The sequence below is a fragment of the Scyliorhinus canicula genome, chromosome 11, assembly GCF_902713615.1.
Source record: "Scyliorhinus canicula chromosome 11, sScyCan1.1, whole genome shotgun sequence".
In the NCBI taxonomy this organism is placed as follows: Eukaryota; Metazoa; Chordata; class Chondrichthyes; order Carcharhiniformes; family Scyliorhinidae; genus Scyliorhinus; species Scyliorhinus canicula.
Window position 1 is genome coordinate 103711126 of NC_052156.1, and position 19269 is coordinate 103730394.

Consider the following 19269-nt stretch of genomic DNA (forward strand, 5'->3'; position numbering starts at 1 on the left):
AGCAACCACAGTTGAACAGGCTTGGTAGGATGGCTTTTGGGGCATATCTCCTGATAAAATGGGAGCATGCTTTGGTAATCCTTCATTATTGCAACGATAAAGAAGAGGAGGAGCATAGGAAGATACCAGGCACATGACATTTCAGCACACTGAAGTGACCACCATTCTGATTTTAAATGCCAGCAGAGATAAAATTACTGTGTGAATGGGCTGTGATTCATTTAGGTGGAAGTGCCTGTTGAAGAGTGATTGAGCAATTTAGGCCTACACACTCTCGAATTTAGTAAAATGAGAGATCTAATTGAGGTATATAAAATGATAAATTGTAATGACAAAATAGACATAGAGCAATGCTTTCTCTTATGGGGCAATCGAGAACAAGAGGTCATTTTAGGATAAGAGGTAGCAGATTTAAATCAGATGAGGAGAAAGTACTTCTCTCAAAGGGTCTGAATATGTGGAAATCATTACCTCAAGAGTGCAGTGGATGCTGGGACATTGAGTAAATTTAAAGACACGGACAGGTTTTTAATTAGTAATGGGTTGAAGGGTTATGGAGAATGGGCAGCAAAGTGGAGTTGAGGCTAAGAGGAGATTAGCCATGATCGTATTGAATGGCGGAGCGTGGTCAAGAGGCTCCAATATGACCGAGGCATATATTTATAGGCATTTATTTATAGTTTGGTTTTGGGCCTTAGCTAGCCATCAAACCCCCGTAACGAACCCGTAGCCCCCCCCCCCCCCCCCCCCCTCCCCCCCGCTACCTTCCCCCGATTCTCATCCATTTTCCCCTGATTCTTGGCCACCCGACTATTCTTCCTCTTGTACGTTGGCCACAAACAGGTCCCGGAACAATTGCATGAATGGCTCCCACGTTCTGTGGAAGCCGTCGTCTGACCCTCGGAGGGCGAATTTGATTTTCTCCATTTGGAGAGATTCCGAGAGGTAGGACAGCCAGTCTGTAGCTCTGGGCGGTGCTGCTGACCGCCAGCCAAACAGGATTCTACGGCGGGCGATCAGGGAGGCAAAGGCAAGGGTGTCCACCCTCCTTTTCCTGACATACCTATAGGAAGCTTTAGGGTTATCCTTGATCCTACCTGCCAAAGACTTCTCATGTCCCCTCCTGGCTCTTCTTAGCTCTCTCTTTAGGTCCTTCCTAGCTAACTTGTGACTCTCGAGCACCCTAACTGAACCTTCACGTCTCATCTTTACATAAGCTGCCTCCTTCCTCTTGACAAGTGATTCAACTACTTTAGTAAACCACGGTTCCCTCGCTCGACCACTTCCTCCCTGCCTGACAGGTACATACTTATCAAGGACACGCAGTAGCTGTTCCTTGAACGAGCTTGAAATGTCAATTGTGCCCATCCCCTGCAGTTTCCTTCCCCATCCTATGCATCCTAAGTCTTGCCTCAATGCATCATAATTGCCTTTCCCCCAGCTATAACTCTTGCCCTGCGGTATATACCTATCCCTTTCCATCGCTAAAATAAAAGTAACTGAATTGTGGCCACTATCACCAAAGTGCTCACCTACCTCCAAATCTAACACCTGTCTTGGTTCATTACCCAGTACCAAATCCAATGTGGCCTCGCCTCTTGTTGGCCTATCTACATACTGTGTCAGGAAACCCTCCTGCACACATTGGACAAAAACGGACCCATCTAAAGTACTCGAACCCCAATTTCCAAGACATGAAGCCTGATTTTGTCTTCCCAGTGCATCGGGTTTCCTTTGAATCGGAAGGGAGATATCTTGAGAAAAGACTGTCATCAGTTTGAATTGTTTCTTAAACCATTCTCCTCCTCACCCCCCTCCATACACTCACAACTGATATTATTTGCTGACCTAATTTGCTTTAATTACTGGGTATTGTGTATTTTAACGGTTATGCTATCAGCATAGACAATCTTTCAATGCAGGGTAAAAACTCATTCAGTTTTGTCTTCTACAGCTTCATGATTGACATTTTATGATTGAATAGATTGGGAATATTAATGTCTTCCTTTTGATAGATCTTCTCATACACCTGGTTATGAAGGAATATTGGAAAGGAATATAATGTATGTTATTGCATTTGCTTGTCCCAGGCACTTTGGCTCAATGTGTAGCTCTGTTATGAGTTTCTCTTTCATCTGTAATGAACAGGTTATGTCTTCCTCCCAAGGCTTACATTGTGGTTGTGGCAATTGGAGTGTCTGTAGAGTCATTAAAACCTCTTCTGCTAATTTCAGGTCTCCCTGGTGCTTTTGAATGTGAGCTTGAAGTCAAGCATGAGCCTAATCTCATGCGTTTAGGAGGAAAATGTTCTTTTTAAAAAATAGAAGTAAAGAATGTAACAAAGGAAGAAAGCATACTGCTGTGATGCTCCCACATGATAATACCTGAATAACAATGCATTACTCAAAAGTAATTTCAATTCAATGATTGAATTGATTGGTTGCTCATGTGATAATTTTACTCCTCCCTATTTTTAAAGCACTTTTTCTTTCACTCTTTAGGCAAACTAAAGAGCAGCAAGTAATTGAGTCATCAATACCGCTTTTGAATACAGTAGCATTTTTACTTCTGTAACAGCTGAGAGCATTGTGACGACAAGTAAAAGGTAAACCTTTCTGTCACTTTGAAAGTGGTATCAGGTCATTTGTTCACACTTTCATCACTATGCTAGTGTGGTTATTACAGCTGTAAATCAATACAATGCACGCAGTCATGCAACATGTTTCATTTATTTTTTCATAAATTTAAAGTACCAATTCATTTTTTTTCCAATTGAGGGACAATTTAGTGTGGCTAATCTACCTACCCTTCACATCTTTGGGTTGTGGGGGTGAGACCCACACTGGCACGGGGAGAATGTGCAAACTCGACACGGACAGCCGGGATCGAACCCGAGTCCTTGGCGCCGTGAAGCAGCAGTGCTAACCACTGCGCCACCATGCCGCCCGCATGTTGCATTTATACTGCAATTCAGACACCACTATAACACATCAGGACAGATTTGTGCAGCTTTGTGTTTATATCATTAGCTCTCAGAACAGTGCAGCATGGGAGTATATATAACTTTTTACGTAAACACGTGCATTTCTGCAATTTCTTTATGCATTGAAGAATCCGCAATTACATTATCTACCTCTGACACAATGGGGACAGAGAGCTGGGTTTACTTGAAAACTGGAACCTATTTGATGTGCTTAAGTATATTCTGATTGAAGGGTTAATGGTAGGCAGATTTCTGATCATACCCTAATTCCTGTTGTCAAGAAGGTGATCAAAGATGTTGGTTATTGCATTTTCAAAGATCGCTTCAGATTTTTGACCTTCTTGCAGGAATTATTTTGTCTTGATTTGAATGAAAATGTATTTTCCATTCTCTTGGCAAGGTGGCAGTAAGTGATAGTTGGGAAACTGATGTTCATTTTAATTGGGCATTTAAAATCTCCCCCATCTCCCCGTATAATTTGACTGTAATATACAGTGCCATTGTAAGATCTTTCAAATACTAGATTATATTCTAGCAACCGAGTGTAGAAGTTTAAAATATTCTTGAAAAATGAACCTAGCTCAGTGATATGCCAAATATAGATGTAAAATAATTTACTGTTTTTAAAAAAAAAAGAATTCTGCTTTTATGGGGTATAACTAATCAGGTAGAAGTCGCTTTTAAGCAAAATAGTACATTTATGCTAATTGGCTTATGTAGTTAACCATCAGAGCTCCGCTGCTCAAAACAAATAATAATAATAATACTGTCGAGATTGCAAATAGGAGAAGGAGGCATGCACCTCCCAAGGAGGGCGTTGGTCTTGCTTCTGCGAGAAATTGTGCTGCTTACGTCTGCCAGTCATCAACAAACTCCTGCAAGAAGCCCTTCATTTTTTTCAGCTCTGGATGTCAATTCTGAAGCTCCCAGGCAGGAACACTGTCCTGACTAAACTCCTCATTTTGTAAAATCTCTGGTGGGACTTTCTCCATGCAGAAACTGCTGCCGAGGAGCTAGTTATTCTCAGCTGAGTGAATGGGATGAGCTACAGACGGCCTGACAACTGCTGCTTCTGATGGAAGATGAAACACTTGGTACAATATGGCCCTGCTGCAGCTGCCCCAATCCTCCTAATGCTTCACTTAGCAGTCTGATGAAAGCAAAATGCTGAATTCTACTGCTGGCTAGAATAGATGTATGGAGGTGACACATGATGATGGGACTCCAACCCCCTATATGGGAGACAGTCGATCACCTAGCTATGCTGTACCAAATTGTTTGAATTTTTACCTTTTTTGAGCAAAATCTAAAAGTTAGAACTAGGCCATTCCGGAAGAAAATCAGGAAGCAATTTTCCTATGCAATCTGAAATTCTCTTGCCCATAAAAGATGAAGATGCTCGGACAAAATCTTCACGCCTGAGATATCTTTACCTAACTAAAGCTATCAACAGTTGTACAGGAAAAGCAAATAAATGGAGTTGAGGTACAGGTCAGATGTGATCTAATTGAGTGGCAGAACAGCTTGAGAGGCTGAATGGTCGCCTCCTGTTTTGTTTGCTAAACAACTGTTTTATGCCACAACAGGTTCATATGCATCAAGTGTCTATGGCTGGAAGTCCACCAGTCTCCTTGGCTGAACAGGCTCAAGTAAAGCTCATCACAATTACTGATGATTTAGTTCAGCAGCTAGCTGAACAACAGGTATAGCTCATTTTGTTACAGTTATTTGCTGAAAGTGTTCAAAGTCAATTACAAGCATAGTCATCATACTGCTTTGTGCTTTTTGCCAATCAGATAAAATGTATAAGTTTTTGTTAAATGTTTTCTACAGTTCACCTCGATCAAGATTCATGTTAGTTTTAGGATCCTTCGGTAGAAACATGTGTTCAGCTTTATTGAAAGCTGCTCTCCTACACAATGTTCAGCTTGAGAAAATTTTGAGCCAAGTCAATAATCACCTAACCTTAAAGTGGACTCACCAATTGTTTTTCTTTTGATGGAATTCTACTGAAAGTATGAAATGTTAAATTGTGACCTGAACTTTGAATATAAAAAGAAAAATGCATGCCTAACTTTGTCCCGCATGTAAATATTATAAGGGAACGCCAAACTGAAATAAATAGATACGCAGTTTCTCTGTACAGTCAAACCGACTTGTATGCAACCCTAAAACGCACACATTCTATTAATAGGTACAATAATGTCGATACAAATTTTGCTTTGTATGTATGTCCAAAGATGTGCAGGTTAGGTGGATTGGCCATGATAAATTGCCCTTAGTGTCCAAAATTGCCCTTAGTGTTGGGTGGGGTTCCTGGGTTATGGGTATAGGGTGGAGGTGTTAACCTTGGGTAGGGTGCTCTTTCCATGAGCCGGTGCAGACTCAATGGGCCGAATGACCACCTTCTGCACTGTAAATTCTATATCTAAATTCTATTCTATATCTATGTGTGTCTTGGTGCCTTTTACATGAAACAAGAAATCCTCATTAGTATTAAGTAGGCAACAAACATTAAAATGCAGTTTTCCACCTAATATTCATTCATCCATAGTGTCTGAAACTATGTTACTCTTTTCAGATCCAATCAAAGTGTTATATACAGAATTCAATCAGCTATTTGGTCTTCATGCTCAGAGCTGTATTTAAAATCTACTCTGAGCAATGTTTGTCCACAGACATTTTCACCCAACAGATTAGAGACAAATGACAGCAGTTGCTAAAGCAAAAACAGCAATCATCCCATCTTTAACCTGAGTTGCCTTTGAAGCAGTTTTCATGTCCTACTGTACATTGGGGCCTATGGATCCTTTGTGTGTTAGCTCCTTTTGGAGCAACCTCCAATGCAGCAACCTGAACAAGTAAGGCTTTATAAGCCCGAGGGCACTACTCAACATTGAATAAATGTGCATGTGAGACACACAATTACATGTTGAGATTTTTACCTACTTTGCATAGATATGATTTTCAGGTTAATATTCTGTTGCAATGACACATAATTTATTTTGCAAGCCCCTTTATGACATACACATCAGTCAGAAATTTGATTCATGCCCCTCACTGGTGTACCAGATAGTAGTTAACAGAATTGTGTATCCTCACATTGCCTCACAAACTTGAGACAAGCAGGATGTTGTTTCCATGTTCCAAAGAAATTTATGATGTTGAATTAGTTTCATTCATTCATTCATCTCAGCAGGGGGCCTAGCTAAGCAGACACGAGAATTACCATGATTCCTCATTTGAGGTGCTAGTTTTGGTTAGTAGCAGAGCAAGCCATCTGCTAGAGAACTGAGAATTGCAGAGGCTAGGGTTTTGGCTCCCCTCTCCATCTTAAAAAATGGTGCTCCAGTTTCCTCCCACAGTCCAAAGATGTGCGGGTTACGTGGTTGACCATGCTAAAAAACGGCCCCTTAGTGTCCAAAGATATGCAGGTTTGGTGGTGGTACGGGGATACGGTCGTTGAGTGGTTTGGGGGTAGGGGTACGCTCTTTCAGAGGGCTGATACAGACTCGATGGGCCGAATGGTCTCCTTTTGCCCTGTAGGGATTCTATCGTTCGGTATTCAGACTTTAGAGGCTTGCAATATTGAGGGGCAGAACGGATCTGCTTGAAGATGTGTCTTTATTACTGCGGCCTAAGCCCTTGACATCCCTAACTATCGGAGTGTTTCTCCCAATCTTCCCCTTACTATCTCAAAAATTTCAAGTAAATTGCCATTAATCTTCTAAATTCCAGGAATGTAACCCTGGTTTGTGTAATCTTCATAATTCATGTAATTCCGGTATATCTATCCTGTCCTTCCTCCAAGGCTGATATCTCCTTGCTAAGATTCACAATTACTTGAAATACTAGTATAGCTGAAACATGACTCCCTCCTGCCTTGCATTTGCCTTTTTGAATACCTTCTATACCTGTGATTTAGTGATCCATGCACTGGACCCCTAACCCTCCTTAGACCGCCACTGTTTCTAGCTTTTCACCTTTTTTTTAAAAACATCCTGTTCCAGCATGTTCAGGTCCCAAGTGAATAACCTCACATTTGCCCATCTTGAAATCCATTGCCACAATTTTGCCTATTCATTAATCTGTCAATATCTCTTTGTAATTTTAGGCTTCCATCTACATTACTTATACCATCTATCTGTGTGTTATCGGCAAACTTGGATATGTGGCTTTCTATCCCATCATCCAAAGATGAATGAATACAGTGAATAATAGGTTTCAACACTTGTTGGACACCACTTGGCACACCTAGCCAAGTAGATATCCTTACTCTGTTTCCTTCTGCCTGGTCAATTTCCTAACCAGGTCAAATATTTACCATCAGTTCCACAGCTTCAACTTTAGCTAACAATTTTTTAATGCAGGACTTTATCAAATGCCTTCTGGGAGTCATAGTCATACAGTACAGACGAGGCCCTTCGGCCCATCGTGTCTAAACCGACAAAGCTAAACAAATTTTGCACTAATCCCACTTTCCAGCACTTGGCCCATAGCCTTGAATGCTAGGATATTTAGGTGCTCATCCACATACCTTTTAACGGTTGCGAGGTTTCCACCTCTACTACCCTCCTAGGCAGAACAACATTCCAGACTCCCAGCAACCTCTGGGTGAAAATTATTTTTTTCCTCAATCCCCTGGAAACCAACTGCCCCTCATTCTGCAGATAAAGCTGCTTCTTGTCCATACCCCTCATAATCATACGCACCTCAGTCTGGTCCTCCCTCAACCGTCTCTGCTCTAAAGGAAACATGTTGAGCCTATCCAGCCTCTCTTCATTGCTCAAATGCTCCATCTCAGTGCATCACACCCTTCCGATAGTGAAGTGACCAGAACTGCACACAATAATCCAGCTATGGCTGACACAAACTTTGTACCGCTCCAACACAGCCTCCCTGCTCTTATAATCTGTACCACGACTAATAATGACAAGTCCCGAATGCCTTCTTTACTGTCCTATAAACCTATTCTGCTGCCTTCAGGGACCCGTGTACAAGCACCCCAAGATCTCTTTGTTCCTCTGAGCTTCCAAATGTCCTGTCATTTACTGAGTAACAGCACGTCTTTCGGGACTTGTGGGAGGAAACCGGAGCACCCGGAGGAAACCCACACAGACACGGGGAGAACATGCAGACTCAGCCCAGACAGTGACCCAGCCAGGAATCGAACCTGGGACCCTGGAGCTGTGAAGCCACTGTGCTAACCACTGTGCTACCGTGCTGCCCCCCTCCTCTTCTGTCTCCCATGTGGGACCTTGTCAAAGACTTTGCTGAAATCCATATAAACTACATCAACTGCACTACTGTCATCAACACACCACACCCGCTCATCTCGAAAAATTGAATCAAATTTGTTCGGCATGCCCCCTCCTCTGACAAAGTTGTGTAGACTATCCTGATCAAACCTTGCCTCTCAAAGTGGAGATTAGTTCTCTCCTTTAGAAGTTTCTCCAAAAGTTTCCCGACCATTGATGCCGGACTCGCTGGTCTGTAATTCTCTGGTTTATCTCTACCACCCTTTTTGAAAAGTGGAACCACGATAGCTGTCCTTCAGCTGTCATAAGAAATGGGTGTTTATCAGTGATGTCAGAGTGTGGGTGGAGCTCGGCTGTCTGTCAGCTTTTTACTTTTGTTTTAGCCTGTTTGCTGTAGGGTGTGTTTTAGTTTTGTTTTCAGTGTTGGAGCTGAAGTTCTCTCTGCCATGAAAAGACTATCTGTTGATCATTTGGTGAATTCGGAATCATAAATGTTTTCAGTAGTGAACGTAAACCTGATGTGCTTCTGTTAAAAGGTGTTTCTTTTGTCTTCTGGATGTTTGGGAAGTTATTATGGATTACTTAGTGTTGTATTCTTTGGGGGTTGTATTTGAATTGATGGTTGCTAAGATGTTCACTGTACGTTTTAAAAAGGTTAACTTGAGTTCGTAGAATAAACATTGTTTTGCTTTAAAAATACTTTTCCATTTCTGCTGTACACACCTGTAGAGTGGGCCATGTGCTCCCCATACCACAATCTATTAAATGTTGTGGTTCAGGTGAACTCCATGGTACACTTTGGGGTTCTCTAAACCCTGGCCCATAACACACCCACGGCTCTTCCTTTGCCTCCCACAGCAGCCTGGGATGCAACTCATCCAGACCTGGGGATTTGTCCTGCTAAAACCTCCAATACCTCCTCACTCCCCATGTGAAACTGCTCAAGAACCTCATAGTCCCTCTCCCCAAACTCTGTATCTCGTTCTCCTAAGTGAAGACAGATGAGAAGTATTTGTTTAATACCCTACCAATGTCTTCATGCACAGAATGCCCCCTTGAACCCTATGGGACATCCCTCGACAACAAACTGTTCCCAGTCTACTTTGGCCAGATCCTAACTTTTTAAAATAAAATATGCCTTCCCCCAATCCAGATTTACACTTTGTGGGGCCCCCCACGCTCACCTTAATTTCTGCACCCCCCCCCCTTCCCATGACATCACGCCCCTCCCAACCCCGTCCATCCTCGCCCCACAGAACGCAATGGCACAAGCCACCAAAACACACACATTGATCGCTGCGTTAGAGCTTTTAACTTGCAAAAACACGCCTGTATGAATAATTACTGAATTGAAATCCAGGCTTACCACTTGTCAGAATAACTGTAAAGATGATCAATCTTTGACGGAAGATCGGTGTGTGTCTTGAAGCGAGGGAACACGTAACTTGCTGATGAGCAACGAGATGGAAAAATCAGCCGATTACATCACTGGAGCTCAGGCCACTGCAGGACAGAATGAGCCAATCCAGTGCAGGAGCAAATACTCTGATCAACTAGATGCATATGCTGCCATGCAGTACATTTGAGTCCCATCCAGTTTCAAAAGATAATTACTTACTTCCTCTCACAAAATTGCCGTTAATTAGCATGAGTGAAGTGCCCAGTGAGTCCAAGTCCAATATCAGTGGCTCTGTGGCAGGATTCCGTTCTTTGTCCTAGATGAGACTTTCTGAAGGTCAATCTTGAGAATGATGGTGATTAGAACTATCGGCATGTGACCAGCTGCAGCCATTATATCAGACCAAGAATAGTCCATGTTGGAAAAAAAACAGAATATAGAAGGGGGACAGATTTTCTTGCTTCATCCCATGTTGGCATGGCAATTTAGATAGCTTTTTTATATTCTCTTTACAAGATTAACAACGGAATCACCATAGGCAAAATATTGTAAAGGCGCATTTTCAATTGTCAATTTTGCTGAACTTGTCAAATGTTCCTGACTCATCGTACTTCGAAAATAAGTTTGATTTGATTTATTATTGTCACGGGTATTAGTATACAGTGAAACGTATTGTTTATTGCATGCTGCACAAACAATGCATACCGTACATAGGGAAGGAAGGAGAGACTGCAGAATATAATGTTACAGTTATAGCAAGGTATAGAAAAAAGATCAACTTAATACGAGGTAGGTCCATTCAAACATCTGATGGCAGCAGGGAAGAAGCTGTTCGAGTCGGTTGGTACGTGACCTCAAACTTTGGTATCTTTTTCCTGACGGAAGAAGGTGGAAGAGAGTATGTCCGGGGTGCGTTGGGGTCCTTAATTATGCTGGCTGCCTTTCTGAGGCAGTGGGAATTGTAGATAGAGTCAATGGGTGGGAGGATGGTTTGCGTGATGGATTGGGCTACATTCACGACCTTTTGTAATTTCCTGCGGTCTTGGGCAGAGCAGGATCCATACTGATGCAGCCAGAAAGAATGCTTTCTATGGTGCATCTGTAGAAGTTGGTGAGAGTAGTAGGTGACATGCCAAATTTCCTTCGTCTTCTGAGAAAGTAGGGTCTTTGGTGGGCTTTCTTAACTATAGTGTTAGCATGGGGGGACCAGGACAGGTTGTTGGTAATCTGGACACCTAAAAAGTGAAGCTCTCGACCCGTTCTACTTTGAACTCTTTCAATACAGAAAAAATAACATTCACAGGAAGCACTTGTGACAGGTATTGTTCAAAAGAAAATTCAGAATGGTTTCCAGGTGCCAGAATGTGGCGACTAGGGGCTTTTTACCATAACTTCATTTGAAGCCTACTTGTGACAATAAACAATTTTCATTCATTTCATTTGGAAAGGTTGCCTGCAAACCATCATACACAAGCTTGTACAAATCAGCTGGTGATCTTGAAGCACAGAGCTCATTATTATCAAATAAATGATTGAATTGTTTCACTGCATCTTCAAAAATATTTGTGTCTATGTTCTCCTGGTAGAATTCACTCAATTTCTGACTGCAGTGGCTTTTAGCAACTTAATCCAAACTTCTTTCGAAAAGCACTTTAATAAATCAATTGTTTTCTTCAGCGATTCTCTTCTACTCTGCAATTGCACCATTATTGTGTCACAAATAACATCGCAGTCTCAATGATTATCTTCTCTTTGCATATTAAAGTGATTTCATTGTCTCCAGTTTCATCGAAAAATAACTTCCTGCGTCTTGTACACTTGCCATCAGAGAGATCTGTGTTTTTTTGTTAATGTTAGTCCACCAAGCTATCGTCATTTTGAGCATCCGTGACAAAACTTTTAACTGAGGTTAACAATTGTGTAACATTCAGTAAAGCTGTATCAGTATTTTACAGTGATTTTTGACAGCATTAATTCTTTGAAGTAAATGGTTCCGCAAAAGAATAAAAACAGCAATCTTGCACTTTTCAAACATCTCTGCTAAGGATTTTGCTACAGCTTTCACACATGATTTTCTGAATTTGATGCGGCTATGTCTAATAAGGTGTCCTTTATAACAGCAAAGTTCATTTTCAAAGCTAAAACAGTATCTGCACGAGCGGACTCCTGGCTTCACGAATTTGTTTGACCATCAAATATTTCCCATTTGCCTGCTCTAAGCATGATTGCATCATATTCTACCGATGTATGGAAACTGGAAAAAAAGGCATACACGTTTTGAACAAAGTCAAAAAAATGTACAGCTCCCTCATAGGATTCAGCTGCAGATTAAATTCAAGGTGTCACTGAAAGATGGGATGGATAATGCACAGGGACTTGCATTGTTCAGTCCTGCTTGTAGACCTGAATATTTTCCAGCCATATTTGCGGCATTATCGAAGCTCTGCCCACGACTATTTTGATGTCCAAAATTAAATTTGCAATGTTTTACAAACCAGTTGTCACCAGATACTCCGAAGTATGGGATTGTAGCTGGACAAAACAAAGCAATTGCTGTAGAACATCACCATTGCTGGTCACATATCTTAATGTTAATTGGTCCACATGACTTGCATCTGGTGTTGAATCAACTATTATGGACTAGCATTGGACATCATTGACTTCGTTAGTGAATTAGTTTCTGAGCCACTCTGCCATTACACTGATGCAGTCATCGTAGGTTTAGTGCGTTAACAAGTTAGTCTACCCTGAGCCACAATATTGACAACTTTCCAAATGCTCTTTGGGAATCTAGTCAAGTTTACTGTGATCCACACAGGCTAAAAAATTACCTCTTCAAGTTGACAATAATGACTCATCATGTCCCCTTAGTGGTAGTCCCAAAGATGACAGCAGTTCAACTGTGGCAACAACATATCTCAGCCTCCAGTAAGAACACTCCTTTTCAAATTGAGCCAATAACCAGAATCAATTCTTCCAGATAATTTACATCTTTAAACAAATGCACATATAGCTTTAATATGAGCTTTGGAAGTTTCATGATCAACAATATCTCTTCCAACATTTCTCCAGTTAAGAGTACCATCAACTAATGCTTGTTTCCCTTTACTGGGATCAGTGAATAAGTTGAAAACATAACAGTAAACTGCCTTCGAGGTTTACGAAAAAATCAGCCAATTTCTAATTTCCGTCATCCCATTTCTCTTCATCCTCAGAAAATGAAATTTATGAACTTCTAAGCTGAGGCCTCCAACCTCAAACTCTTTTCTCAAATTTTCCATATTGCCTATGTTTTCTGGTTTATTTAGTCTGAAGTATTCTAATGTACCCAGTGGAACAGATTTTGGCCATCAGGTAATGTCCTCAGGGCAGGTTTCCTCCCTCACTTCAACAGAAGAATCAGCAATATCTTATAGTTCCATTGGGGACTTCCGGTGATGGCGGGTGGGAGGCAGCCGCACACTGGAGGGCTCCCACTCGGAATAGGAATTTCTGAGTTTTAACGCCCGGTCCCGGGGGCAACAGGGGCTGAAAAGGCTGTACGAAGGCACAGGGAGGAGAAATGTCCAAGTTTGGGAGAAAAACGGTCGTGAAAAAGGGGGTTAATGGAAGTCGCCGGTGAGTGAAAAAGTCAGTGCAGGAACTGTAAGGAAAGCGGAGGCTGAAGTACCAGGGGAGGCTTCATTCCTCACAGCAGAAGAAATGACCACGGTGATGGCTGTGGAACTTGAAAAACAGTTAACAAAGCACATTGAAGCAATGAAGAAGGTTAAATTGATCCAGAAATCTAAAACCCTCCCTCCTGCACCAACTTTTGAGCCACTCATTCATCTGCCCTTTTCTCCTATTTCTGTACTCGCTAGCATGTGGCACCGGGAGTAATCCAGAGATTACAACCTTTGAAGTCCTGCTTTTTAATCTGCTGCCTAGCTCCCAGAATTCTTGATGCAAGATCTCATCCCTTATTCTACCAACGTGTATCATGACCTCTTCCTTTCACCCTCCTCCTTTTATTATGCCCTGTTGCCATTCAGTGACATCCCTGAACCTGGTCCCAGGGAGGCAGCACACCCATCCTGGTGTCATGACTGCACCCACAGAAACGCATGTCTGTTTCCCCCCCCCCCCCCCCCCCCCCCCCCAACTAATGAATCCCCTATCACTATCATTCCTGCTTCCTTCCTTCCTCCCCTCCTGTCCAGTCAGGCCGCTTGTGGAGCCAGAAGCTTACGTCTGATGGCACTCCCTTAGGGAATCAGTATCAACTTTCAAAATGGAAAACCGCTTTGAGAGTCGGATCCCAGGGGACTCCTGCACTATTTGCCTGCTTCTTTTGGGCTACCTGGTGCTATACTTGCAGATGTGCCACAGTATCTCTAGCCGCTACTCAAGTTTCTATGGTTGGGCGCACTTTCTGCACATGTGGTCACCTGGGATGCTGGTGTGGTCCATTACTTTCCACATATGATGGGTTATACATTCCACTTGGCCGACCTCATCTGCCATGACTTAAACTTAAACGTACTTTGTCTTGCTAACTTCTCTGGTTACTTCTCTTACCGTAGCTTGTCTCTCCTTGTCTAATACTACTTTGGCCTACTTATGTTTGTATCACTTAATCTTATGCCAAGGAGAAAATTGTTTTTTATAATGAGTATCTCCTGTAGATCCTCCTCCTGAAGTCCATTTAAATAATATCCACGGGCATTCTCCTGTCCACTACTTTAGTCACCTTTTTTTTTTTAAATGATCAAATCCATCAGACATAACCTACCTCTTCCAAATCCATGCTGACTCTCTGATCAGCTGAAAGATTTCAAGGTGTTCAGCCCCTACCTTTAATTATAGACCCAAGTAGTTTTCTAGCAACAGATGTTAGGCTAATACATCTCCAATCTCTGGTTTCCCTTTGTTAACTTTCTTAAATAGTGAACAGCACACACAATTTTACAATCTAAAACATTAGTTCTCCAATGAAAAGAACTTTGGAAGATAGCAGTTTGGGCATGCGCAATGTTCCCATCTTGAAATGAAATTAAATGCAAATTGCTTATTGTCACAAGTAGGCTTCAATGAAGTTACTGTGAAAAGCCCCTAGTCGCCACATTCCGGCGCCTGTTCGGGGAGGCTGGTACGGGAATTGAACCGTGCTGCTGGCCTGCCTCGGTCTGCTTTAAAAGTTATCTGGTCCCAGGAATTTATCGCTTCTTAGGGCCATCAGTTTTTTCCATCATCATTTGTGATTTTTGTTGCATCTCTTTTTTCATACTCCCCTTTTGTATCCATCCTATCTCCTTTCTTGGTGCTTGCACCTTTATTACTCACCAGGAGCTGTGCTTTGTTTTGTATTGATTTTCAATTAATTCACATTGTTCCTAACATTCTGTGTGGCTGTATTAAAAAAATGTCTATTTAGTCCATCCACCCTACCTGTCCTCCTCTAATGTTCGACCCAAACATTTCCCATTTTTCTCTCTCCTGGTTTAATTACTGTATGTTTTCGTTTTCCCTTTACCAGTACTGTCTAAGGTGCAATTTCTGAATGTTACTTTATTATCATAGAATCCATTCAGTGCAGAAGGAGGCCATTCAGACCATCAAATCACACTGACCCTCCGAAAGAGTACTCCACCCAGTCTCATTCCCCCGCCCTATCCCCGTAACCCCACTTAACCTTTTGGACACCAAGGGGCAATTTAGCATAGCCAATCAACCTAACCTGCACATCTTTTGTTTGTTTTTGAAATATTTGAAAAGTTACCTGTGGAACTTTCTGAGCCCTCCTTCCGATTTACGAGATTAAAGCCCTTGTGACTGCCCTGTTTATTCTTTCCACAAGGCCCTGGCCTCAGCCGAGTTGAGGGGAACCCATCCCAACAGCACAGTTCGTTCTGGTTTCTGTACCAGTGCCAGTGTGCCATGAAATGGAACCCCCTCTTTCCCACACCACTACTTCAGGCACATGTTCACCTTCCTAATCTGAGATGCCAAATTTACACATGGTTTGGGTAATAATGCAGAGTTTCTAATAATCAAGTACTTATTAGCCTTTTATTTAATTTAAATCCTCTAATTCCTGTTGCTCTCTAATCTCCAAATGGGACCTAATACCTAATTCTTCCTATGATGTTCGTCCCAACAAGGACCCCAAGTAATGGATTCTTCAAATTCCTCTACCTCCCCCATATCCTTTCAAACCAGGTCAAGATATCCCTCCCCCGAGCTTCAAGTAGGCAATATATCCTTTTTTTTAATTAATTGTTTAAAATAAATTTAAAGTATCCAATTTAGCGTGGCCAATTTACCTACCGTGCACATATTTGGGTTGTGGGGGCGAGATCCCGCAAACACGGGGAGAATGTGCAAACTCCACACGGACAGTGACCCAGAGCCAGGATTGAATCTGGGACCTCGGTGCCGTGAGGCAGCAGCGCTAACCAATCCGCCACCGTGCTGCCAGTAGGCAATATATCATGCGGGACTCTCGAGCCTACTTACAAAGGATGTTATCTATCAATAACTTTGAGCTGGAGAGATTCAAACTGGAAACATTCACTGCATTTGTGTTTGCTCAGGACGAGTCTTCCTGTCTACAAACTCCCACATACTGCAGTTCAGATACTTGACCTGCTCTGCCATACTTTCATCTAAATCATTTATATTTGGAATTAATCTTCAACACAATAACTTGCACTAAGCTAATACCATTGCCACTACGCTTATATGCACTGATGAACAGCTCAGTGTTAAATTTGAAATTCTTCAGTCAGTTAGCGGCCTCCTCACCAACCTGGTGTAGGGCCATGAGACTGCCACTGAAACACAGGTCAGGGCAATTGTTGATTATATGCACCATGGGTTTGCACTTTGCCACAATTGCATAGGGGTGAGTCACGGTGTCCCCAAGGTACGATGTTGTGGCAGGGTCCAGCTCCAGTATGAAACCTGTTCAATTTGACCCATTTGCCGTGCGGAAGCCAAAGCCTGGCATTTCCAACGTGCTTTCATCAACCAAGTTCTGATTCTGGTGTTGTGTTGTTGGTGTTGTGCCACAGGTCTGCAGCAGAATTGCCTAGCTCGGGCAAGTTGGACCAGATTACCACCTTGAGATGAGGAGTTTGGTGGTAGATGGGTGATATCATCCACTAGTGGCAGATGTGGATTTTTGTGCACTCTTTCCAGCAATCGTGCTGTGCTAGCTTCACAACGGATTTGTGGTGTCGCAATGTTGCAGAACAGATTTGTGTTTGTTGACCAGATTACCCCTGAGATATTCCTCATGGACTCATTCAGCTGGGCATCTACCAGTTTGTAGTGCACAGAGTTTTTCCAGACAGAAGACCGTACTCAGCTACTTAGCAGAGAGCCAAAAAGGATCATCCTCAAGTTCTAATGTTGGCTCCCCAAGAGGTTCCTGCTAGTTTGCTGATAAGATTGTTGCAAGTCTTCAGTTTTGCTGAGACTTTCTGAAGGTGTGCCTTGAAGGTCACGAAGATCGGTAGGTGTAGGGTGGTATTTGTAACGGCTGTTGTTTAGGTAGAGGTCAAGGTTTTGGTGACTTCTTGCATTGTCAAGGTGGTAGACGCATGATTCATTTTGGCAGCGTTTGGTTTGAGGCACCAGCTTTGACAGTAGTCAGAGAGTTTACAAAGGTCGTCATTAAGAGCACTGTTCATGTCCTTGAAATCTCTCGCTTGGCAACAGTAGTTGTCATCTGTGTAGATGAACTTTCGGCTGCATGTGGCTGGCAGTTCATTTGTATACAGGTTGAACAGGATGGTGGCCAATTCTGATCTTTGATGTCGGCCATTTTGTTGCCTCTTCCATGTGCTGGCTTTGGACTCCATATGGACTCGTCTATTTTGAAGAAGAGAAGTGACCAATAGGCCTTTGTGCCACAGTGTCATAGGCTGCACTGAGACCGAGGTAGATGACTCCAGTTTTCGGGCACTTTTGAAAGCCATTTTCGATGTGGGTGGTGAGGGCAAGTACCTGGCCCTCTGTGTTGCTCTCTTTACGGAATCCAGCTTGTTTTATGGATAGTGTATGTTCCACAGTCGGTTGGAGATGGTGCAAGATGATTCTGTCTCACATCCTGCAACACATGGATAGAAAATAAATTGGTCTGTAAATTGGTCTGTAACTTCTTTCGTGATTTTGCCAGGCTAGGGGATTGCAATGACCTTAGCTTTCGGCCAGATTTTTGGTAGTTGGATGATTGTGGTCAGCAATACAGTGAACCATTTTGCCACCACGGGGCCAAGGTGCTTCAGCAATTGAGTGTAGATTTGGTTGTAACCCGCAGTTTTGCCAGGTTTAATTACTGATTACTAATTGGACCTCATCTATGTTTATGGCTTTGGTTGTTTAGCCTGGTGTTTGAGTTCTTTTCCCTCTTGAAGAATCACTATTTCACAGCAGCATTGCATCAATAGCTCACTCTGGTGAAAGCTCTACCACCTTTGGCAAGGTGACTGGCCACTGCACTCGGCGAGATGCAGCTCCAGTTGGAAGTTGCAGGTTGCTGCTAGTTACTGTATCAGTCTCCAACTTTTCTGGCTGGAGAGAGTGGTTGCTAGTGAGCTCTTCCCAGCGAGTATGGAGGTATATTTATTGAAGTTTTACATTTGAACAAGTAATGCTGCAAAACCAAATAAATGGTACAGCTCAGCAAAAAAACAAAATCGCAACATATATGGATGCAGAGGGGTACAGGAGAACATCATATAAGTGGATAAGTGCAATCATTAGACTCAACTTGATGCTGCCATAGGCATCACAAAAGAACAAGGGAGAAAAGGATAAGGCCATATAACATGATAAAATGGTGCACACCTCCCCGCGGCCACGTGATCAGGATAAATTTTTCATCCCATGTTCAGGCAAGCACCAGCACACATCTCCCTCAACTCTAGTAGCACCAGCGGCATCAATGACATACCGCAACCTTCTCCCCTCAGATAATTGAAGTTAGAAGGATGAGGGGGGATCTTATAGAAACATTTAAAATTATGAAGGGAATAGATAGGATAGATGCGGGCAGGTTGTTTCCACTGGCGGGTGAAAGCAGAACTAGGGGGCATAGCCTCAAAATAAGGGGAAGTAGATTTAGGACTGAGTTTAGGAGGAACTTCTTCACCCAAAGGGTTGTGAATCTATGGAATTCCTTGCCCAGTGAAGCAGTTGAGGCTCCTTCATTAAATATTTTTAAGGTAAAGATAGATAGTTTTTTGAAGAATAAAGGGATTAAGGGTTATGGTGTTCGGGCCGGAAAGTGGAGCTGAGTCTACAAAAGATCAGCCATGATCTCATTGAATGGTGGAGCAGGCTCGAGGGGCCAGATGGCCTACTCCTGCTCCTAGTTCTTATATTCTTATGTTCTATGTTCTTATAACAGACCTGTCTGTACCCCAGGAGGAACCAATCACTGCTTCTTTATACCCACCATAACAAAAAAGGGAAAATACACGAGAACCCCAGTTTTAGAAAGGTGTTTTACATATGCCACACAACACCACATAATCCCAACCTCAGACACACAACGGAAGGATCATCATTCTACATGGTTATACAGAGAAGGCCAGCAGCTATAGATTCGGATTATGGTCAGCACCTCCCAGCAACCAATA

General features: G+C 42.5%; 1 protein-coding gene across 15 annotated transcripts in view; it reads left to right on the forward strand.

Moving 5' to 3' along the window:
• The window catches only part of LOC119973238 (nuclear receptor subfamily 2 group C member 1-A-like), a 164872-nt gene that overhangs the window by 95530 nt on the left and 50073 nt on the right, over window positions 1-19269 (forward strand). For 12 of the 15 annotated variants that reach the window (XM_038810933.1, XM_038810936.1, XM_038810938.1 and 9 more), the window contains one exon: window positions 4570-4686. In XM_038810933.1, coding sequence (XP_038666861.1) covers window positions 4570-4686 — 117 coding nt within the window. Of the gene's footprint in view, window positions 1-2501; window positions 2606-4569; window positions 4687-19269 lie in introns of all 15 variants that reach the window. The other 3 variants (XM_038810945.1, XM_038810939.1, XM_038810940.1) reach the window with 1 other exon arrangement.